Source organism: Struthio camelus, chromosome 5 (genome assembly GCF_040807025.1).
Source record: "Struthio camelus isolate bStrCam1 chromosome 5, bStrCam1.hap1, whole genome shotgun sequence".
Classification (NCBI taxonomy): domain Eukaryota; kingdom Metazoa; phylum Chordata; class Aves; order Struthioniformes; family Struthionidae; genus Struthio; species Struthio camelus.
In genome coordinates this window covers 18,540,572-18,564,011 of record NC_090946.1, presented here as the reverse complement: position 1 = coordinate 18,564,011, position 23,440 = coordinate 18,540,572, and the positions used below count along the sequence as shown (strand labels likewise).

General features: G+C 47.2%; 2 protein-coding genes across 6 annotated transcripts in view; both read right to left on the bottom strand.

Annotated features, from left to right (window-relative positions):
- The window catches only part of CD81 (CD81 molecule), a 53,162-nt gene extending 41,475 nt beyond the window's left edge, over positions 1 to 11,687 (bottom strand). Inside the window, exons 1-2 of one of the 2 annotated variants that reach the window (XM_068944825.1) lie at positions 11,533 to 11,687; positions 9,998 to 10,112 (exon numbers count right to left, since the gene is read on the bottom strand). In XM_068944825.1, coding sequence (XP_068800926.1) covers positions 9,998 to 10,112; positions 11,533 to 11,546 — 129 coding nt within the window. In that variant the 5' untranslated portion in view covers positions 11,547 to 11,687. Of the gene's footprint in view, positions 1 to 2,616; positions 2,827 to 9,997; positions 10,113 to 11,532 lie in introns of those variants that run through there. The other variant, XM_009674437.2, reaches the window with a different exon arrangement.
- A 1,390-nt stretch (positions 11,688 to 13,077) lies between these two features.
- Positions 13,078 to 23,440, bottom strand: part of TSPAN32 (tetraspanin 32) — a 47,021-nt gene continuing 36,658 nt past the window's right edge. For all 4 annotated transcript variants that reach the window (XM_068944821.1, XM_068944822.1, XM_068944824.1 and 1 more), the window contains 5 exons: positions 21,009 to 21,110; positions 19,361 to 19,453; positions 17,724 to 17,807; positions 14,984 to 15,075; positions 13,078 to 14,826 (listed from right to left, as the gene is read on the bottom strand). In XM_068944821.1, the coding sequence (XP_068800922.1) occupies positions 14,784 to 14,826; positions 14,984 to 15,075; positions 17,724 to 17,807; positions 19,361 to 19,453; positions 21,009 to 21,110 (414 nt within the window). In that variant the 3' untranslated portion in view covers positions 13,078 to 14,783. The remainder of the gene's footprint in view (positions 14,827 to 14,983; positions 15,076 to 17,723; positions 17,808 to 19,360; positions 19,454 to 21,008; positions 21,111 to 23,440) is intronic.

Sequence of the window (23,440 nt, the reverse complement as noted above, 5' to 3'; positions counted from 1 at the left end):
TTTATAAATGATTAGCTGTTTTGTAAATGCAACATACATACATTGCGGCGAACAAGCAAACTTGCTCAGGAACAATAGCTATGCAAAGTCCTCGTACATCCTTCCGGCCAGCCCTGCTGTCACCTGGAAGACTATTCTTCCCTTGCATCTATACTACATGACTTCAGCAACAAGAATGACAGGAAGTGAGGACAAGAAGGAAAGAAAAAGCCCCTGGATAAGCATGATAACTTGGAAGGAAAAACATAAGGAGAACGCTGCGAGGTCGCAGTCAGGCACTTTAGAGAAGAGACTACAGATGTCTATCCTGTCATTTTAAGGAAGGAAGAAATGGTTAAAAAAAAAAAGGATTGTTTTGCATTCACCTTGTACCTGGCAATACATCAGGTATCAGTTAACATCACTGTCACCAGAGCTCATCGTCTTCCCCTTGCTCCATACTATTCTGAGGAAAACAGCAAAGCAGCAAAGGCGGCTTCAGGTGAGCCTGAAATCAGACTGGATTTGACAGTGCTTGATGACACGAAGCAAAAAGCTCTACATGTTTCGGAAGCGAGGGTTTCCGTGGGAGGGTCGCTGTGCGACTCTAGGGTTGTTTCATTTACCCACGGAAAGACTACAGCAGCTGGAGCCTACAGCCGAGCAGAGCTGCCAGCGCTTAACACAGCCGCGTCCCGGGCCGCGTTTCGCTCCGGCAAGGCACCATATTCCTTCCACCAGGCATCGGCGCCTCGTTGTTCGCTTCCCTAATCCTCCTGGCTGCGTTCCTCAACGCAAACACAAAAAACTCAGACAAATTCCTCATAAACAGAACCGGGCATTGGCCAAACGGGCATATCTTGTCTATGCAAGCAGCAAATCAGAGAGCAGTGTGTTTTCTCGGGTCTCAGCTGTCACTGGGTGGGGCCGGGGCTCGCTCCTGAGCCGACTGACTCCCTCCTCTACCATTGCTTATATATATATATGAGATAACATTTTTGGTAATGGCAAATACCCTTTTAGGGAAAAAAAAAAATCAGCCTCTTAAAAATCACATTGCTGCTTTTCAGTGCTCCCAGATACAGAGACTCGGAGCGCTCTTTCTGACGTCTTTGTCAGCAGAACCAGATGTTGCTGACCTAGAACCGTGAAACACTCAAAGAAACCACAAGTCCATAACCTTCTTCCTAACTCGAAGGATCCACCACCTCCAAAGCCGCGCTGCTCCACTGCGATCCGGCCGGATCGGGTCAGCCTGCTGCCGGCAGCGAAACCCACCCACGAGCAGGCTGAAGAGCGCGAGGCCGCCTTGGGTGGCCAACACTTTCCAGCAGAGAAAACCTCTAACAAAACACAGCAAGAGGGTGTTGAACAACCACTGTGGTCAGATGGAGCGGTAAGAACGGTACAGTAACTAGACGCCCAACTGCATATGGGAAATGACAGTTTGTCTCCAAACGTGCAAGAGAAAACACTGTTTACTATTTTCATTTTAACTCAGAACTTCTCCAGGAAGGGGGCCGTGAAGAAAACAGCAAGCGCATAAAGAGAGGACATTTCTTTTTACACAGGCTCCGCTTTGCTGGAGGGTGTTTACAGCTGGGACAGACCTACCGACCTGATCGCTTACAGAAAGCGCCCGAGGAACCGGGATACACAGTTTTTTGCTATATTAGCCACATATCTCGATGAATTATTTCATGAAAAACTTTCCCAGGAAAGCAAACCTCTTCAACCCAGGTAAAATTTTCAGACCAGAGTAACTTCTCAGGCAGGGCACACAGGTGTTCCCAGCCGGGGTTCAACACTGCCCCCCGAGCCCCGCTCCCGGTGGGGCTGGGAGCCGGTGCCGCGGTCCCTGCAGGCTCTCCCGGCTGTGAGGAGAAGAAACAGCCCGAGTCGCTCAGGTTTTATACGCTCTCGCTTCTCCAGCTCATCCGCGACGCAAGATTTGTCCGGCACCTCTCCTCCCTTCGCCTCGGGTTATCCCTCGCTCTCTAACACACGCTGATTTCATAAGCTCTGCCGGCACAGCCCTGGCAGCAACAGGGACTCGCGGGGTCGCATCCCAAGGAGGTGACACAAGCCGCGTCCCCCCTTCCGTATACCCCCCCCCCCAGCTCCACGCACAGTGCGGCAGAAAAGCCCCCCGCGGGGAAGGGGAGCGGGGCTGCCGGGCTTGCAACTCGGCCCTTCACGGTGGGGCGACCAGCACCGGCAAGTGGATTTGGAAACAGGAGATGAAAAATGAAAAATCTACCTATAGCAAAATACATAGGCACATATATAAATATATATATACACACACACACAGACACCCCCCCCCCCCAGTAAAAAGCAGGCTACTCCCCTCCTTCTCAGAAAGGGACGTAGCTTTGAGGTTTTTGTAATGTATACATATATGCAGACACACACGCACGTATATATACATTAAAAGGAGCAGCAGAAAAAAATCCAAGCCATGTCCCCAGGCCACATCTTAACTGGGGGGAGGAAAAAGAAAAAAAAAAAAAAGAAGGAAAAAAGGTTTAAAAAACAGAAAACCCAAGCAAGCTGTGCTGCAGCCCTGTCCGTCACGCAAAAATCCCGGGGGCTCGGCACACCCCCCCCCCCCCGCCCCCCAAAGCCGGGGCTCACCCAGAAGATGAAGTTGAAGACGAAGAGGAGGTATTTGATGCACTTGGTGCAGCCTTCCACCCCCATGGCGGCGAGGCGAGGCGAAGCGAGGCGGCGGCTCCCGGCGCTGCTGCTCCCGCTGCTGCTGCTGCTGCTGCCGCCGGGCTGGGGCGGCGGCGGCGGCGCGGGCGGAGATAACCCGCCGCCGCTCTCCCCGCCCCGGCGCCGCCCGCCCCCGGCCCCGGCGCGCCGCCCCCCGGCCGCGACCCTGCCGAGCGCTTCCTCGGGGCGGGGGGGGGGGGGGGGGGGGATGCAGGCGGGCAGCCAAGCTGCAGCAATAATTAAATATTTTTTTTTTTAAATTTTTTTCATTAAAAAAATCGATTTTTAGGTTAGAACAGTTTTCAATCCAGAAAAGCATTTCCTCCTGCCTTTCTTCCCAAGCCTTCTTTTTTATATTCAGCTCTGATTTTGCCAACGGCTTTTCTTTTTTGTTTTTTTGTTTTTTTTTTTTTTTCCTCCTCCCCTCCCCTTCTGCACCCAACTTTGTCACTGCTCAGGATAGTCTGCTCGGTTATCGGGTCACACCAGCGTTCGTGGGATTTTCAGCAAAGAGATTCGGGTCACATCGGTTGACAACCCAAGTAAGCCTAGTGTTACAGCTTAGAGGTTTCAGTTTAAAAACAAAAAGCCAGGCAACACGAGCATCATGAAATTTCCCAATCCTCTGGCTGAAACCCAGTTTGACCCACTTCTTCCTCCCTAGAAATATAACTTGCTCCAACCTCGGCGGCTGCAAGCTTTTTAGCTTCTTTTAGGTGCCAGAATAGTAATCCACAAAATTTTAACATAGCGCGTCTTCTAATAGAAGCAGCAGTTAGCAGCTCCAACAAAGGTTGGGGCCTTACCACGGTAAATGTTCAATATACACGGAGCAGAAGGAGCTCTGGTGCCTTCGGATGCTCAGAGAAGGCACTCTCATGCCTGAGCAAATTTCTCAGCCAAGGAGATGAGGCAATTTGACCAAAGCCCCACCGGCGGCCTGTCGCTGTCAGGATCCAAACTCAGTGCCCGACTGCAAATTCTTACCTGGAAAACTACCCTGTTTCTTGCCTGGGTGCTTTCCTCTAGCGAGAGGATTTCAGATACCAGAGTCAGTGCCTGAAACTGTCAGACTCTAAGCACATCCGTAATCCCTGTACACTGGAATCTGACCCATTAAGCACACATTTTCTACACACAGGGACTGAAGATGAGTCAAGCATGGTTCCCAAATCATCCTATTATCCTCATGGCTGAATTATTTCAGAACTCCGTCTCATCTATTGAGCCTTTCTTTATGCTTTTTACTGCTCATTAATAGCCCACAGTGCTCTACGGAGGTGGGGACCAGAGACGAATAGAAGGTGGCCCAGTTCCCCAATTACTTATGCTGAATACCTCCCCTGTTGTGGGCTTGCCATGGGTGCGTAAACCCTTTGTCTCTAAACTGTAGGCACTCATCCATCCCTACCAAAGAAGCCAGAGGTTCACAAGGCTATTTAAGCATGTAACCGCTATCCCAAATTATCAGTACCATCCATCTGATTACAGCGACAGCATCCTGCGTGGCTCCCGCTAATCAGCCCGAAGGATAAACTGAGCTGGCAAGAGCAACAGAGCAGCAAGACACTGAAGTTGCTCCCTTGCTACATCACAGGATCCCACAAAGTCCTTTTTCTGCACAAATCAAACTCTGTCAAGAAAGGAGCCAGCATGGATTTGACAAAAGTATCTCTAGCGGCAAAGAAAGGAAGCAATCAGAGCAATTGCTTTGATGAGATATCCAACACGTTCTTCAAAACTAAGAAGGAGCTATGGGGGTATGGACTTAAATCATGGGCTATTCCTAAGACAACCCCTAGGCCAGATTTCCCAGCACATCCACTAGCAGTGAGCAAGAAGATAAATTACACAGAGAGACTAGCCTGATTAAGCCATCTGCATCACCTTCATCATTTCCAGCTATAAATATAAAACAAAAATACCCCCCAAACCACCGAGTTTGAAGATATGAGTTGACTAAACAAGGCCATTCACAGTGCAAAAGAGTTAAGTATGTATGGAAAAAAGATTCTTGAATCAGCTTTTGTGCATGAGACAGGTGACAACCCCAACTGCAATCACGGCCACAAAGTTTGCATTTAAACTGTTTCAAGGGAACTTAGACTTTGTTACTCTTCTTTTCCTCTCTCACTTTCTTCTCTCTCTTGTATAGGGAAATACAGCAAACTAGCAAACGTGAAATAAACCTTTCCATGCACTTTAAAAGATGTATTAATAAATAATTCAGTTTAGGGTTAACATAGACTAAGGAAAGATCCCATAAATAGTCCTGTGTTTAAGCCACGTGTTGCCCACGACTCCAGTAACAGATCTAGCTCCTAACAGCAGGGACACAGAGGAAGAGAAAGCAGCCCAGTCCCTTGATCACGTATGTCAATTAACTCCCCGATTATGGGCAAAAACATACTGGGTCTAAACTGCGTTCACATGTGTGGCCATACCAAAGTCCTCTCCAAAACTTGCAAGAAGAAAATGATTAAGCTTTGCGCATAATTTATGTTTTTTTTTTTTAAATAGCTCAGCAGGGTACATTTGAAAACTTTGACCTTAACGTACAGAAATAAAACATGGCACGGTGTCAAGATAACATATACTGTTTCCCACGATTACATGTGATTTCAGCTGTTGTATATTCCTGCCATGCTGCAATGCTTGCAGTACAGTGTATACAGTACCAAAAATGTATTTCAAAAACTCTTAGCAGCTTTATCAGCTCTTTCAAAACGCCTTCGTACAAATAAGAAACTAATTTGCACAAGTTCAGTTCATGCGTCTGTGTCACATGGTGTTAGCGGGTGTAAGTGCTATGAATAGGGTTGATGACTTCCTTTGGGACGACAGCAGCCCCTGCCCCTGCTCGCTGCGGTTCAAGCCTTCAGCAATACCCTACGCTAATGCATGCTCATCTACACTGAAGCCAGCTGCAGGCAGTTCAGAAAAATCTCTGAGAGAAACTACCCATCTACAAAGCCTCGCACCACTGAAAGACTGTGGGAAGCTTAAATCAGGGTCTAAAAAGTAAAACACAAGCAAATAACAACCAAAAACACCCAATCCAAGAGCAGCCATTTAAATTTGCTCTTGCAATTACTTTTTTAAACAGAGTAAAGCAGCAGAGACCAGAGATGTTTGCAGTGTTTTTCCTCTGGTCCGCTGTTATTTTTTATTTTATGCTGTTTATAAAAGCGAGTGTCGTGCTTGTGGGTTTTGGCATAGTTGACATCTATGGATATGACTCACCAGGGTCTGCTAAAACAAACATATAGCTGAACTATCTCCCAGTCCTGCTTTTCGAAAGCAAAGTCCCTTGCCACCAGGGCTCAGTGGCTTTGGGGTACCTGCTTTGCAGAGGGCAGATGCTCTCCAGCCCTTCCAGCAGCTCCAGGTTAAAAACAAAAAGAAAAACACAAAACCACCCAGGGAGGACAGGCCCGTTTCCTCTCCCTTCTCATGAGCATACTTGGAAAGTTGGCTATAAGGGTGTAAAGCCATTATCATCAAGCCTGGCTCTAAACGCGTAACACTGAGGACCTGCCCGGTGCCGCTGGGCAATTTGAGAGGCCAGAGGGAAGTGCCTCATCCGCCCGGGCTTACGGGATCCTAATTCAATGCAGAGCTACAGTTGCACGTTTTCATTTCACGTGGCAATCCCGCCGGTTAGCCTCCCTCTCTCCCATCCTCCTCCCGGCTAGCGCAGAAAATACCACCGCCAAACATCTGATTACAAAGCACCAGAATAAAATACCTGTTATTTTGCAGGTGAAATCCTAGCCAGTTTTTAATCACTGCATCTTACTTTCAGTGGAAAATATGAAAGAAAAAGCCTGGGTTTCCAATTTACCTATGACAATAAGAAGAACGACTGCACCATCAAAAATCAGTAAGCAGGACGTTCTGGAGGTGCATCAAGAGGGGTTGTACTGAAACACTTACAAATTCATCCTACAGGAGGCTGGTTGATCCAAATGACATACTAATTTCCTTGTCAGAGAACAACATGCAATATTGCTTTTCAAGGTACGGACCTGAACAAAGGGCCTTAGATTATTGCTAGGGACAAACTGCACGGCATGGACACCGGCCTACGTTAACGAGAAGGTAAAGCTACACGGCCTCAGGAGAGGCCACGCGTTTAATTATATTCTAGTGGTTCCAGGTAGCTTAAGGTCGCTGGCAAACAAGTAGCGTAGGGGGGAAAAAAAAGAAAATACAACAGCACCGAAGCTGCACAGACACGCAACAAAATTAAATTTGCAACAAACGGGCCAGCAAACAGGCAACGGTGCCGGCAGAAGACCGCAGCAGAGCGTGCCCAAAGGCCGGTGCCAGGCAGTAGGAGGCTTTGCAACCTGCAGAAGCAGTTTGCCCACGCTCCTCATGCCCGAAACACTGCCCCCCCTCCAAAAGCGACCCCCTCTCCGCGCCCGGCAGGACGGTGCCTGCTGCGGGCCCTCGCCTGACGGTCCACCGTGCTTCCTTAGGGGAGCTGGGCAGCGCCGCTACCTGTTGCGGAGGGCGTCCTGCCTTTTCCCTTTCCCCGTTCGCCTCTGTTTTAGGGTCAGGCACTGCTCTGATTTGTGCTGGCTCCCACAGTAGAAAAGCAAAAAAGTAAGGGGAGAGGAGACGATGTTTTTTCCCCTCCTCGCTTTCCTCCTCTCCCCAGTCCCAGCAGAGAGCGAGCACGTGCTGGGCGTCCCTGGGAAGCCTGAGAAACTGGTATACGCAGCAACGAAGAAACAGCCAAGAGAAAAGAAAAATCAAAACAGCCCTTGGCATTGCAGGTGGCGACCTGTCCAGCAACGCCACCTCGACGCTGTCCCAGATACCCCCCAAGCAGCCAGGCGGAGGTGAGGGTGGAGGAGCAGAGGCGTTGCTTACAGCAGGGGAAACAGAGGGCTGACGCAGGCAACGTTTCATACGCGTGTGCGTCGCTACCTCCTCAGCGAACGTTTCCATTTGAATTAAAAAAAAGTCTCATACACATATCTAAGGAAAAGATGCTTCCAAAATCTGCTTTCCACGCTCCGGAGGGAGCGGCTGGCGCCTTCGCTTCGGCAGGCGGGTTGGGACGTTCCCTTGCCCCAGTCTGCAAATTCAGCTGAAGCACCATCTTAGCACAGGGGCTCGTGGGTTTTTTGTCAGCCTTTTGGGGCGGGGGGACCGAGGCAAGCAGAAACCGGCAGCTGTGCCTGAAGTTTCTGTTTCTAATAAACTCAACCAACGGTTCCCGTCTGCGCAGCCTGTCTCCTTGCCATATTTAAATATTTATATTAACGTATCTATGGTGATGGATCGAGTTATATAATGAGGAGGAGGAGGGGAGAGAGGATGTTGAAGAGGAATAGCACCGGCTCCTCCTGAAGCCTCTGAAACAGGTAGGAAAACTGCCTTCAGAAGCAAAGGTTGGCTGCGAGGAAACCAGGGGACATCGGAGGATCAGAGGAAACTCCAGGGATTCCCAAGCCGGTTTCCGAGCCCAGGGCGGACACTCCCCTCCGGTGAACTCGGGCGCTTCTGCTTTCTAACCAGAAAGCCGACCTTCGTTTTTCTCAACGCATCGGAAAAGGCCGAGTTGTAGCTGGGGCGAGTTACGTTTTTGCCAGATGATTCATTCTTTGCTCTGCCGTGTGAAAGGAGCAGCCCAGCCCGCCAATAAGGCCACAGAGCTGCTGTTGTATAATCAATGTATAATTCATTAGTAGGTGAATGCAGATTAGAAGGGAATAGCTTATTGCTAACGTAACACACAACACGCGGCTAAAAAGAAAAAGAGCAGGTCCACAAGCAAGCTGGTGCACTTAGAGGTTAAACAAAGGCGCTCTTAGTTATGCTAAAGAGAGAGAGAGAGGGGGATTTTGCCTTGGAATAATGTGAATAACCTAAGGGAAGGTTAAAGCGAGAGTCAGCCCAGAGGCGGGGAAGGTGCCAGACAGACGATTTGCCGTTCCTAGTAGCAGGAGGGGCAGGATGCTAATCCCGTACGTAGCTATGAGGTTGTCAGTGCAAATATCAACCGCGCAGGTTTATTCCAGTTTGTTCAACGCAAAACACAGCTGGGCACAATCTCTGCCCAAGGAACTTACAACCACAATAAAGGGGCAACACAAAATATGCCGGCAGGGCAGGATCGCACCTTCCTTTCCCTCCTGTCCCTTTCAGGATTCCCAATATCGGGACCAATTTTCCATTAAGCGGGAGTCCTTCCGAAGGCTTTGCCGTTTCCACTAACGCGCTTGCTGCTCAAAGCGGCACGAGCACAACCAGATACCGGTAAAGGCACACAGCCACCCAGATATTGCTAAATCCTGGGAGTGTGAAGCTGGGATATTCTCCTTCCTAGCAAGGATGCAAGAAAGGACCTTTCCCTTTTGCTTGCCCGGCTCTAAGAGAACAGTGCCTTGAACACAAGAGGACATTAGTTGTAGGTGGTCACCTCTGCTTAGGGCTCTGCTTAGGGTATTTCTTCCAAGATGTACAAACTTGACGCGAGCTCAGCAACAACCCCGTATCTCTGCCATAGAAAGAGAAGGTCTTTTCCTCATGATAACCCTCCTGGTGGGGGTAGTTACGCAGATTCCCTCAGAGCATTAATTTACTCGACCGTCCCCGAGACCTTCAGGTGACTAAAGGCAGCCCAGAATTTAAACGTACGCCCGCATTGACACCACAAGGCTGGAAGCGGCCGTTCTTCCTTCTTAAACTAGGTATTTTTGAACGTTTCTGAGTTTCCTGGCCCAAGGTCTAACCTTGGCTCTGCAGAGCGCTCGTGGTCCCGGGCAGGGGACGAGCAGTCGACACGAGGGGGCTGCGCTCTTCCCCATGACGCTGGGAGAGCCCAGGCCAGCTGAGCTACCTCCAGGCTTTGTGCTGGGAGCGAAGGGGGGAAAGCGCGGCGGAGAGCGGAGCGACCCAGAACACAGTCGGGACTGGCCTCATCCGCTGGCCTGTAACTAGTCATGGGTTTGGCAGCTACTTCCTAAAGCTGTAAAACATGCAGTACGTGGATTTTTCCAAAACAGCCTCTGCCTCCAACATTCCTCGTCGGCTCCCCCTCCTTTCTCCTGCTCCTTCCCCTACCATCCTACCCGACGTAACATCTCTCAACGGACGAGGTTAATACTCACTACCCGTTGCTAATCCTCCCGGAAGAGGAGTCAGACATTAAAAACGAACAAACAAACAAAAGACTTTTCATCCTAGCGCATAGCGTTTTACTAAAAGAGACTAGCAACACCACCTCTTATTAAAGTCGGAGAGTGCTCGCGACAGGGCCGTGCTTTCAAAGTAGTTTTTTTACCTTGCGCATCTTCAGCGGCACAGGCTGAAGTTTCCTGTGTGGAACATCTACTTTGCGCTGAATTTCCAGAGGAAAGTTATAACAGGCTGGTTTTGAAAATATGTTGTTTCTGCACCTGGTTTAAGGGAAAAAAAAAAATCACAATCTGTCAATCTTTTCTTCAAAAAAAGATTTAAAATCTGTTTCCAAATTTACACAGTTTTAGCTGCACAGGAGATGGTTTCCTACAGACATGTAGCCAACAGGGCTGGAAAGAGGAAAACATTTTCAGCTCCAAGCCAGCTCAAGGGGAGGCTGAAAGCTCCCCGCTCTCCTTGCCACGGAGTTGTCCACAGGCTCAACAAATTGCTTGACCTGCGCTTTCCAGGGGTGCACCGAGCTCCTCGGGTCTTTCCAGTACCGGACTCGAGTCAGGGAAGTTGCAGAAGGGCCGCGTGCCCGCAGCTCCCGTGCGAGTCCGCCCCAGGAGCCCCGGCTCCCTCCACGCTCGCTCGGGGCAGACCGCGGCTCACAGCCCAAATGGCACTCGCCCAGGTGACCTCAGCAGAACTAATCGACCACTGTTGCAGCTTCGCTGACAATTCACTGGAGCCAATTCGCAACCCAACTTTGTTTGACTTTGCACCTTTGGCCTCCCCCGTGCCCCTCTTGCGGGTTTGCAGGTGTTTCCGAGCCCGGCTGCCAGCCTTGCGTTCCCACCGGGGAGGTCCATGCTTGCTTTCGGATGAAATCTATCTACTGGGGCTCTGTTTTTGCTACGCAGGAGCTCACGCGCAGGGAGTAGCGAAGTAAGGACTAGTGGGTGCAAAACACACCGGCTACAGAGCAGGCAATGATTTTTTTCATGTTGGCGCAGGTAGAAAAGTGCTGGACGTTTCCCAGCCACGTGACTTCTGTCACGGTATTGCTAGGCGGTGCCGTTTGGCAGCAGCAGCAGAGCCTGGGTGCTGTTTTTGGACCTGAACCTCCCCAACACTGCTGCAGCAATGCCTTCAGCTCCTCTGGCCAGGGCCACGTAGTGCTTTGAACGACAACATTTAAACACACTCCGTGCTTTTAATGAGTCCAAAGTCAAAATGCTATTTTATTAAAAATAATTAAAGTAACTGCTGTTTGGTCTCTGGCTGGTTTTAAAATGGCTTAGTCCATCCTCCTGAGCTCTCGGAGCGACTATATCTCTTGGGGCATGAAACACATAAGCATAGCATCACCACCTTCCTTAACTTCCTCCTTCATTTTTCCAGCACCGGTCACAGCATTAAGATTACAGCTGTTACGTGAGCAGCCAGTATCTAATACGTGATTTTTTTTTTAAAAAAAGAAAATTATAACGCTACGCTTTTCTGCGATAAGCTGCGAGCAAAATTTCTAGAAACACTTTGCCACCATCAAGCCTCGCCAGCTGACCCGTGCCGTCTGCTGCAACACCTCGCGTGGCTTGCTGCATGGTTTCGGGGGTGCCCCCACCTCAACCGACAAAGTCACATGTGTTTCAGTAGGGGAGAGGGCCCCCAAAGGGCCCTTTTTCTACTCACCAATCACTTTCCATGGCTGCAGTGGGAAATCCTGACCAGCGAGCTCAGAGGTGGCGGGTTCCCCAAACGCAGGCACACCAGCAGCAGCTACGACCATCTCGCGGCGAGCGTCTTTCCCTTGGGGAACCAGGCTAAACACAGCGTCCTGCTGAGCGCTACTCCGTCACGGGCTCATTAGAGATGCTTTTCCTTGCATAGGAGCTCCAGGGTATTCAGAAACACGTGAAACAGGAATAAAAACAATCATGAAACAGCTAGCACGTATGTACAGAGCATAGTGTCTTTAGTTTATACTGGATTGAATTATTTTTTTTAAACCAAAAAAAATTTGCACAAATTTAGGACAGGATTTCCCACCCACACCCCCAAATAAGTGCATTTAAAAAAAAAAATCAAAATCCCACAGACAGCTATCAGTGTCTTAGAAAGAAGGGAACTTCCAGCCACAGTGGGCAAAGCAAGTGCACATTTCCAGTCCGTTTCCCGCAGTAGGGAAGAAACGGCCGCGCTCCAGGCACGCCAGCCCCTCCGTGAATAGGGCTGGTACAAGTCACCTTCTCGACCTCGCTGCCTCTGCGGCAAAACACGCTGCACAGGTGTGAAACCTGCAGCTCTACATACAGACACGTGCATATATATCTTACAATAATATACATGTAAAAACGTGTGAGCATATTTGTATATATATACACAGACACATGGCAAGTGCTAGAACTTACCTGCTTTTTTTTTTTTAAAATGCAGTTCTGGTGGTTACAAATGACTCAAGGTAAAAGGGGGGGAAAAGAGGATTTGAGCCCTTCCCTGTTTCTTTATTATGTACAGGCTGCTCCTGTCCATACTCATCACTTTAAATTAAAATTTGGTGTGGGAAAGAGGAACACCTGTGGCTGTTGATCACAATGCTAAAGCTTTAACAAGGATATCTTTTCTCCTACTAGACTTTAGAGTTAATGAAGTTTAAAGCAGGTAACCCACACTGATCAAATACAGTCTATTATTTGCTGAATCTCCTTTTTCTTTTTTGTTTCGATATAGCAGAATTCATTAGTCCTCCAGCCACCACAGCGTGGTGGAAAAGGGGTGAATAAGACCTGAACATCCACTGTTTAAAAACTTAAACAAAAAAACCCCAAACCAAAAGCCTTTCTTCCAGTTTCCAAGCAAAACTTTAGAGATACCTTTTATATAAATACTCCACTCCTTATTTCATTGCTTAAGCGCGTCCTTAAGCTTTTTCCCCCCCCCGCCTCTGCTTGCATTATTCCTTGCGAGGGACAGGACTGCTCTCACATTAGCCAGTTGCTGTGATAAACAACAGCCTGAGAGCTACTCCAACTGGCAGGTTCCTCTTCCTCGGAGGGATCGACGCAGTCGTCCCCGTCCTCGCAGCGAAGGCATGCCTCTGCGACAGGCGCGTGCCAGCTGCGCGGGGAACATCTCTTCCCAGCACTGAGGGAATCACTGACAACTGCCCGTTACTCAAACGCCCGAGCAATCCAGACAGCCTCGTGCATTGCAGAAAAAGAGAAGGAACGACAGCCCTTTGCAAGAAATTCACTTTTATTGAAACCACCATGAGTCACATGAGCTGCCAGCTGGCTTGTGGAATAACAGCAGCATTAGCCTTGACAGTAACAGCTAGAGCTCACAGTGGAGACTGAGCATATCACTCTCCAGAGACAAAGATATAAGATATCTAACTGAATCTTTTCCTGCTGCTAGAAAGTGGGTATGTTTGCAAGGGCAGCTGCTAGGGTAAGCATATCACTAAATCCCTGCTAGACAGAGGCATGTTGGTGACTGCCAGGAGGTAGCCCGAGTAACACTTCTGAGCAGGTTGAACTTGATCCTGCTTCCAGCAAAGTCAGCGGTGAAACTCTGCTCGTTCCAAGGGGGCAGGATTAGGAGCGACAGTCCTTTCTCCCTTAATGCAGTTCTTCCCCATGCAAGATATTTGCAACCTTGGTGAAATACTAACCAGATTAGGGAAGGTACTGTAGGCTGTATTGCTGCTTTTACACGTGTAGCAGTCCACACCTGAGGGCCAGAAGTTGCCCTGAACATCAGCATTGGGGTTTCCTCATTTATTTCAAAAGAGGATTGCCCCCTTACTATTGTTCATGGGTAAAAGCTGCAATGAAGGAGAGCTTCCGAAAGCTGCTGTTACTTCAGCCACCATTTCACATACATTTAGTTCCCGTTTGAAAGCCCTGCTGTAAACTATGACTATTGCAACTATGGTTTTCAGTTCAGAAGTGGCTCTGCCTCTCTGCAAGAAGGGCAAAGCATGACAGGAAGCCATCAGATTAGCTAGACTGAGAAGCTAAGTCCTTCAGTTGATTGAGACTTTTCCAATTTCTATTTAAACTTATTATTGATAAAAAGATGTAATGAGGATGTGGAGTTGGACACTGTATTGCTAACCTGGCTGGAGATCAGTCCCATTCTCTTATACGTTTTAAGCACAAATCCTGTCCATGTGTGATATCAAAGTCCTTTTGTATTTCACAGCATGGTAGGTTAATGAAGATAAATATGGAACTAAGGCAGTAAGTTGAACAAACCAGTATAAAATTGATGCAACACCAAGCTCCAGGAGAGCTTTGATCCTAAGAATCAAAAATGATGGTGTATAGCATTAAAAAGGAGAAGTGATAGAAGGATACATCCGTATTCTGGTTGTATGTTTTAAAATTCATGCATTACTTTTTTTTTATTCTAACTTCTAGCAAGAGCTCCTTAAGTCTGGTAATATTTGAAATTAGGGAAGAAATTGGGGGGGGGGGGGGGAAAAAACACGTCAATGCCTAGATACTTATATATGATTAGAAACCTGCTCAGAGTCAATAATGAAGAGCGCCCAGGTTGGAGAACACATTTCCTATTAGCAGTGCCACACTTAGTGTAAACATACTTGCTGACAACAAAAGATAGGGCCTGGGCTACGATCCAAAGCTATCTTCCTAGAAACGTTCCGTCTTTTGGCGTCACGAGAAACTGACAATTGCTCAGATGAGAGTGCAAGAGAAGTCTGAATCAAGCAGCCTGGTTTAGGCTGTGATTTTGGCTTGCTAGGCTTTTTTCTTTTTTTTCCTCCTCAAGCAGCTGTTTGTGTCCCGATTTCCGAGCTACAACCTGTCCTTCCCACGCTCCCAGCGAGGCAACCTGCATCCCTGAGCCCAGGTGTGCGCGTCCCTCAGTCCTCATCCGTTTTCCGAGAAGACGTGGTACTGCTACTCCATAAAGCGTCATCCTGAGTGATCAGCTTGCAATGCACAGCAGCTAGTAGTGCTGGAAAGGGAAAAAGGCAACTTGAACAACGGCGACCCGTCCCGCCTCCTGTCCCCAAGCAGCACCTTCTCGGGTGATTTTGCAGACAACTTCAGGCAGCTTCCTATGCCAAGAGCTGGCTCTACCTAGTGGGAAAGTCAGGTCAACAAATTTCTACCTTTCTCGCAGGGTGTATTTGCCTTTTCGGTCCAGGTTGTTACTGAAGTGGATGGAGAACCAGAGGAATGAAGTCAGAATCATTCCATAAACCTAAAAGCAAATAAATGAGAGGGAAACAGTTAAATACTGAACTGATTATGATGCTTCAGCTGCTTGAAAAAAAGATAATAAATATTGCCTGTTAGTCCACTTGGCATTTCTGAACTTGTTATGTATGAAAATGTCACACTTTTGTTAGAAGAGCTGTTTTTCAACAAAATGGCGCACACCATAACTCCAGCATTACAGAAAGAAAAAGCATGCGGTTAAAGCATCTGATTAGAATTAGCACAGTACGGCTCAAACCCAGGCCTAAAAATACCAAAAATGAGAAGAAGCCAGGAAATTCAGATTTCAAATTCCTGCCGCAAAACATTCCTCTGTGCAAACAAACATATATCTTATAATAGCCTTTTGTAAACATAAAACGGAGGGAGGGGAATCTCATATATTGTTTGGGGCTACAAAGAAACATGCACGTGCACGATTCTGAAGCATCACCAAGACAGTACGCTTCCTTTGTATTGCAATATCCTGATTTGCTGACTGGTATATCACATTGCACAGCAGTGTCTGATGCCATATGGGAATTTACACAGGCAACTTATCAAAGGTAAGGCTGCTGCGGGAAGCGCGGTGAGGGCTGTAACGCCGCGCTCTTTTTAAAAGTTTGCCTTAATGTGAAAGTGCCTTTGAGTGCAGCATGATTTGGGCACATCTGTTAACGGCTCATTGTTAGCTGGAAGGACAGTGACATCAGAACAACCATACCAGTCATCACACGCTTCCTTCGCATCCTGCCATCACAATGGTAAATGTTTCGGTGAGATTTCCTCCAATGTGTACTTCAAAGACAGTCACGTTATCTGGCTATAGCATCAAGCTGTGAAAAAAATACGCTCCCACTTTTGTTTGAACACAGTGGAAGTGATATTTCTCCTATACCCAAGGAAAATTAGAAAGCAACACCAGATATTCATGGGTGACTTCGCATTATGCATCAGGTATGCCTCTAAGATTTTTCTGAGAAACAGCTCAGATGCATCTAAGTCTTTAGTATTGAGGCTTTATTGAATTTTAGTGTATGTACATAACTCTGTGTAAGTAGAAATATGCTAGATCAGACTACTACATATAGCATTGCCTCATAGTTTTCCTCATTTACTACTAGCAGTATAAAAGAAATACAAGTTTCCATTCATCCGAGTCTTCTCACCTATCTGAGCTCCATAGATCAGCCATGCTACTCTTATGCTATGTTTAAACACAGTGATTCCTCTGCAGATACCCACCTCTATCTTCAGACATAGCAACTCGAGAGGAGCAACTCAGACCCGTTATTCCTGCCAACATTTTCTAATGGGAACGGGATAAAAGACAAAGCGCTGTTTGGTGAAGGACTTAGCAGATGGGAATCATTGGCTCAAGGCTTTCCGTTGCTTTCACACAGCATTTATAGAGTTAGGACAACCTTTTGGGAGCATTAGCCTGCAGGATTAAGGGTAAAGCTACCACTCTTAGCTACCCTGCATGCTATGCCAAGATAGACAGAAGTAATTAGAAGGAAAAGAGACACCCTCTAAATACACATTTAGTCAGAAAAATTTGGCCCAGAGATACTACAGCAGGAAAAAAAACCCCTACCTTCACGTTTAAAACACAAGTCTCCTGGGTAGTATTCTTTTCTGGCATGTTTTACTACACACATAGGGCCCTTGTAGACAGGTAATTAAAATGTGATACACATCTGCCAAGTAGCAGGTAGACATAAAAAAAAAAAGGCGACTTGTTTTGAGTGTTGCTCTCCAGCTCTTGAACAAACTGCCCACATGGAGCTCTCTCGCTGACTTCTGCATTAAAGTAAATGCTCCTATTGCCCTTTCCACCCTCACTCCCCCCAGAAATAAGCAAATTCAGTAAAGAATGAGTGATTCCCTTTCTACCTGGGCTAGCCTCTGAAAATAACCCTCTGCAAGATCCTACATCAAAGGTATTGCCTGGGAGCCAAGACAACATGCTCTGCTCTTCCTTGTAGCCTGCTCCTTACAAGCCCATACTTCACCCACCAGCTGCCTAAGAGACATCTGTGCTGGGTTCGTTGACATTCATTAATAGGAAGGGACCTTTCCTTTCTGTGCAGCTCTCCACTGTTAGTGCTCATTAGCTTTCCAGGCCTTGGAGCTACTGCTGCGTGGAGAGGCTTCAGTCTTAGCTTGGAGGCAGCCTGTTTGCGTTAGGTAAGAGGAGGCACCGCGTTTCCTGGAAGCCTGGGCTTTTCTGCATCTCCTTTTCCACAATTGCTACTGACTTTTTATCTGATCCACAAGCATCTGTGTCAAGTGACACGGCCTCCCTTGCTTGCAGGACAAAACCCACATGAATGAAATTCAAATGCTGCTGCAACCCGCTCCCTTGCTGCTCTCCCTTCCCATCCGTCATGCCTAGTTTTGGCAGAAAGAGTCCAAAGAGTCTATTTCTGCAGAAAAATCCCTCCAGCTGCCACAAGACAGGCAATGACTTTTTCCTAATTTCCATGACCAAGTCCACCACTGTTTATTTCTCTGCCACTGAACTCCGTGCTCTGAAACCATCCGAGTCACACACCCAAATTCTAGGCTCCTGAGGCTAATTTAGCACATGACTCTCCTGCCTGCAGTCTGCCTCTCTGGGCTAGAAAAGCAAAGAATAAGCATAGCTACCATGAAACAGATGGTGACAGCCAGGAGCGCAGAGACAAAGTCCATGTGCTTCTTCAGGAAGTCCCGGATCTCTTGGAGGCAATCCTGAGATGAGAGAGACGCTCTGTGAGGGAACAGCAGCATCACGGGGAATTCATCCTCCACTGCCTGACTGTGCTTAATGTGACCTCAAGAAAAAAAAGCACTTTCAGGCCCCTAATCTCTCTCCAGAACTCTCTATCACAGAGACGACATTTGTTCGGAGGACAGAAAAGGGAGCGAGGTATTTTTCACTGTTGGTTGAGGAGCAAGGCAACAACAAGCAGCACCCTCCTCCGTATCATCCCCTGCGTCATGCGACTTTTGGTACCATGACATGGCTATGAAGTGGGACAGAAACAGAGGCAAGAGGGGTCTTGCAGAATTGGGCTGGTCCATTTGCAGACTGGAGGGACATCTTCACTCCTTTGCTCTGCAGCTTAGGAAGCTAAAAGTCTATAGTATATCTTCCATTGCTAAAATATGCCTTTTTTTTAGTATGGTGCATTTCAGACTGTGTTGAGGGCAGGAAGCACATGCACAGGTAAATATGCTCATGCACAAACATTTCTTCTAGTGGAAAATGGAAGGAGTGAAACAAAAACATGGAAGAGCAACACAATACGATGCAACATATGTTCTTCAAAGCTAGCTCAATTTTGCAGGTTGTTGTGAACATTAACGGGTATTAGTTTTAAGCTGCTAGCGGCCCCCCTGAAGTCCAGTGGGGCTTCCAAGACAAACATTAAGTCAAGAGAACCATTCAAAAATGTAAAAGTATGGCCTTGATCAAGCATTTTGCTGAGCTGGGTAAGAGCATTTGCGGCCCTACACCATGAATGCCAAAGAGTAAGTGTGTTGCAACCACCAAATCCTGTGGTTTCCCAGGCTGCAAAATGCATCTTCACATTTACCTCCCCCAGCTAGTAACTGGAGGAAGTTCAAACCATTAGAAGTAGTGAACCGAGTTACATGCACAGCAGCCAAGTTTGTTTTTCTCTTCCTTCCTGCTATTTGATCTGAATTCTACCCTGTTTCAATAATTTGTTTTCCAGGAGACAGTGTTTTGAAATGCTACCCTGCAGGCTGACATGTGCTTAAACATTAGCGCTTGACACCTTTGCATAACAAGGATGTTTTTGTATATCTGTAGCAACACGGTTTTGTTTTTCCTAGACTATACATGTTGAAGCCAGCAGCTTTAACTACTTCAATTCATTTAGCTACTCCAATGAAAGAGCCATATTCTGAGCAAATCTGTTGTATAAAGTCTACGTTATAACTTCAATGCAGAGAATACTGGTGGCTTCTCCGTCACTTTACTGGGATACTGCAAAAAAGAGGAATTAAATGCACTTGAAGCTACTGCTCGACATAATAATCCTTATTTATCAGTTTCTCTTTTTGCTTCAAGTACCTATTCAATACCCTTGGAAAAGGGGTTTCAATCATCATATACGCCTCCAGCATTTCACTGTTAGGGGAATACCTTTTTCAGTCTCAGAAATTAGTATCAAATGGAAAGTCCAGCAGGTTTTTGAGATCAGACACATGCCTGTGATATCACATAATCTCTGCACGTGCAGAAAGTAAGAAGGAAGGACTGACTTTCTCCCTACCTCTTCTGCTGTCTCGGCATGGCCTAGTGGGCACGTCTCACGTTCAATGTCTCCCGTCTCTCCGAAGGGAGAGTGCTTCCCACAGCACAGGAACTGAAAGAGAGCAACCCCTTGGTTAGGTGATGGTCTGAGCACTTCCCTTCCCAGCCTGTAGCCAGCCGTCAGTGACAGGAGACCCTTCACTTCTGCCAGGATTTAAAACAAACAAACAAAAAAAAAACCTAGGCTCTACAGAGCAAATAATGCAAGTACCCGACTCTCAATCAGAGCAATAGAAGTTGGATTCAGAAGAGTTGAATGGTCAGGACTCAGCACCTCTCCCGGGTGAGCTCTAAAAAAAAAAACCCCAGCAATGCAGAAGCTCCTATTTCCAGCACTTGCTGTGGGCTGGGGTAGGGGGAGTCCAGCAACACCCACTGTGAAGCTGGCTTCTTAGAGCCGTGCTTTTGGGGTGAGCTGGCCTGCCTGTAGCTCTAATGGAGAGGTGGAAGAGAAAAAAAAGAAAAGGAAGGGAAAAAAGTGGAGGACTGCTTATCCATCTATTAAAGGGGCTAAAGCAAGCAACTGGTGAAGCTGGGTACCCTGCCTAGTTCTCCTTTCCAAAGGAGGACTGAGGTGTACTAATAACCCCAGGCCTCAATTTCCCCACAAGAAGCACCAACACTCCTGGCTGTATCTCTGAGAGGCCACTGATGTCATTAGAATGAAAAATATTTGCTCTTAACTGCATTTTGAAAAGCACAGATGAAAGCAGCTTTGGAAAGCACTTATTGCATTGAATTAAGAAAACAGAGACAGAGAGAGGAAAAAAAAAAAAGGGATTTGTGTGGGAGGAGTCTGGAAACAAGTGAGCAAATCTGACCTTTCCTTCCAGTCCTGCTGCATGACATGAGCTCACTACCCAAACAGGCCCTGCTGTGCAGGGAGAGGACATTTCCGTTACTCAGCTGTCTGTGGAGGACTCAGGAGTCTTTCGCCACAGGAGACATCCTCGCTCATCTCGTGCCATTTCATCTTGCAATCTTTGAGGGGAAACTTCCTCCCTGTGCTCTGGGCCATCACCCTGACCCACCTACTGCACTATGGAGAACTTCCCTCTACAAGACAACATCCTCAGTTTATCGTTCTCAGGAGCTTGCTAGCAGCAAAACATTGCAAAAATCATGTATTCTCTGGTCCTCATCAGCAATATGCTCAAAGGTAAACAGAGATCATTAAGTCTGAATATTTCTGCTGGACCATGTAGAATTTCAACTTCACCCTTTTCCTACACCTGACTGGGGAAATCAGAGATGTGTATGTCCACTTTATCACACCACAGATACAGAGCAACGCAGCATGGCAAAGGGCCTGCTGAGACAGACAATATCAGCTACGGTGCAAAAGCTTTGAAGAGCTTATACCAAAGCGACACACAAATAGATGATCCTCGCCTGCTGTTGATAATCCTCTTGGTCTAACCTGGGAAAAGAAGTTTAGAAAGGGAAAAGCAGACTTGATAGCAAGCTGGGGTCTCCTGCTCCCAAGGAGAAAACAGCATTGCAGCATTTGTGAAACAGAACACGGGCTTGAACCGCAACCTACTGAAGCCAACAGAAAGATACTCCAGAGCAAATAAGCTCCAAACTCCAAAGCTAAGACAACTTACTGTTTCGTGGATGGCAGTCAGTTCCTGTCTCCTGAAGCTGGAGGCATTCTTCCTCGCCTCCTCATACACAAAGTCGTACACATCCATCATGCTGTCTTCCACCTGCGACGAAAGCAGAGATCTGTACCCACAAAACAGTGGCCACAGTCATCACTGTAGGGAAACGCAGTCCTCTTGCGTCCCACCACAAGCTCTTCCAGGTAAAGGGAGACAAGTCACGCAGGAGAGGAGACTACCACAGTGCTATTAAACTACCACCATGCAGAAGTTGGAGCTGGCATAAGATCCACCATGCTTCAAGGGGTGCACACGACTCAGAGTCCCACGAGAGAGCCCATGATGCTACACAAGGGCTGCGTGCGTACCACCTTGTGCCACCCACAGACCTTTTGGCATCGTACTGGGATCTCACCAGCTGACAGCAGGAATAGGGCCAGCGCTTTTGACCAAGTTTTGGATTTAGATCAAAGTAGTACTTGGGTGACCCACGTGCCTCTGACTCCCTTAGCAAGGCAGGGACAACATCATTTCTCTCTCCTGCCAAGGTACTGTGAAGACAGGCATCTGCCACTGTGAGATGCCAAAATACAAAGGTAACAGTGCCTCAGATGGACAGCATTTTCCCAGTGAGAGCGGAGCTCCTACAGAATAAAGGGCCAAGTAAGTAACAGTGATCCGGTGGTAAATCAAATTCTAAGTATTTACCAAAAACGTGAGAACTCGCAGCTTGATAAATCCCAGCCAACTATTGCTCAGGTTTCAAAGGGGTGAAGGGAAGTAGTAACAACTGCCTTCAGCATCAGGTACCAAAAAGAAAAAAAATTTCTTCTGTTTTCACTCTCTTTCTTACCAATATTGATCTGAGCAGGTCTAAAGGTGATACTTAGCTTTTAGAACAGAAAAAAATCAATCCATAAGACAGAGTGGGTGGCAGCGTGGGGAGGAACAAGTGCTCTTGGAGCAAACCCATCTCTCAGCAAGGCTTTTCAGATAGGTCTTAAGGGGCTGCACTTAGAAATTATTCTAGTGAAAAAAAGAAAAAGTGTGCCATCTTCTTAACAGCTTGGAAGTGAAACACAGGTCATTATAGCCATTACTGTAACATTATTCTATCTTGCCCAGCTATCTCAAATGCAGGGAACTAACAGAGGTTAATAATAACCAAGAAGGGTAGAGAGGAGGGGGACTGAAAAGACTACTTGAATTTTACTTTTCTCCATGTCAGCGGGAATAAACAACAAGTTTCAAGTATTACGTCAGAAGATTTTCCAAAGCTGGAATAAAAGTGGTTTTGTGTTTGGTTTAAGTGGTACGACGAGAGGCTTTTTAGGCGGATTCATAGTCTAGCAGTGACTTCACATGCAGAAGGCAGCGATGGAGGGCGAGAAGGCACGCAATGTGACGGTGCGGGTGTCCGACACGTACGCGTTCACCAGAGCTACCAGGTGGCAAGCCGCAATCCCCCTGACTGATGCACCGACTCTTCTCTGCAGCAAAGCCATCATCTCCCTGGGAGGCTTTGCCACTCTTTACAGCGCAAAGAAGTTACACAGCAGGTGAGGCAGGAGCGACCTAGCAGCTCATTAACAAGCGGTCTGATGAAGGATGAGGCGCAGAACCGCCAGGAGGATATTCTGATCCAAGGAAAAAAAGTCTATCATACCACTGTCTGTGATGTTAAGCTGTCCTGTACAGGTGAGGAGAAAGGCTGGTCATTTTATAACCCCCGATGCCCATGTCTATCAGCAACAGGAATAGCCAGCAGGAAAGTAAGACTAGCAGACTCATAGACAGTCCTTCCTCTGCTCTGATCAGACTTTAAACATGAGCAAAAAACAAAATATCTGAACTTCTCTAATGTCTTCTAGGCCATGAAGCAGGTTTTCCCAACAACAGCAATTAAAAAAAATGGGTTCAATAAGAAAATTTTTCATTTGCACTGAAGAACTGGATTGAGAATAATGAAAAAAGAATTTTTTGACCTCCTCTTTTGGTCCTGTTTTTCTGAGAAAGGAGAAGGAACACAAAGCAGCCCACTTCCTAATGCGAGAGATTAGCTTCTTCTGAATAGCCCAACTCCAATGTAAGATACAGGAATACAACTATTCAGTGTTGTCACTACATATGTACAGATCTAGTTGCTCATGCACAATTTTTTTCTTACTTATCATTAGTTCAGGATGCTTCATTTCCCTCAAAAAGGCCTTAATTTGGAGCAGGTTTTTTTAAAGAGGGTTCAAGTGACATGAAGGCACAGGCAAGTCGATTCCCATTTATGGTTTGCCTGGATAGTAAAACTTGGTCCAGCTACTGAGGTCCATCCCAAAACCCCAGGTGCTCATGCTGCATGCGAATAGCTGGAGAGGGGAGTGTGAGCTGTACAGATGTGCACAGCTGTTGGCCAGTGCCCACAGCAGCTGCCACACGACTGA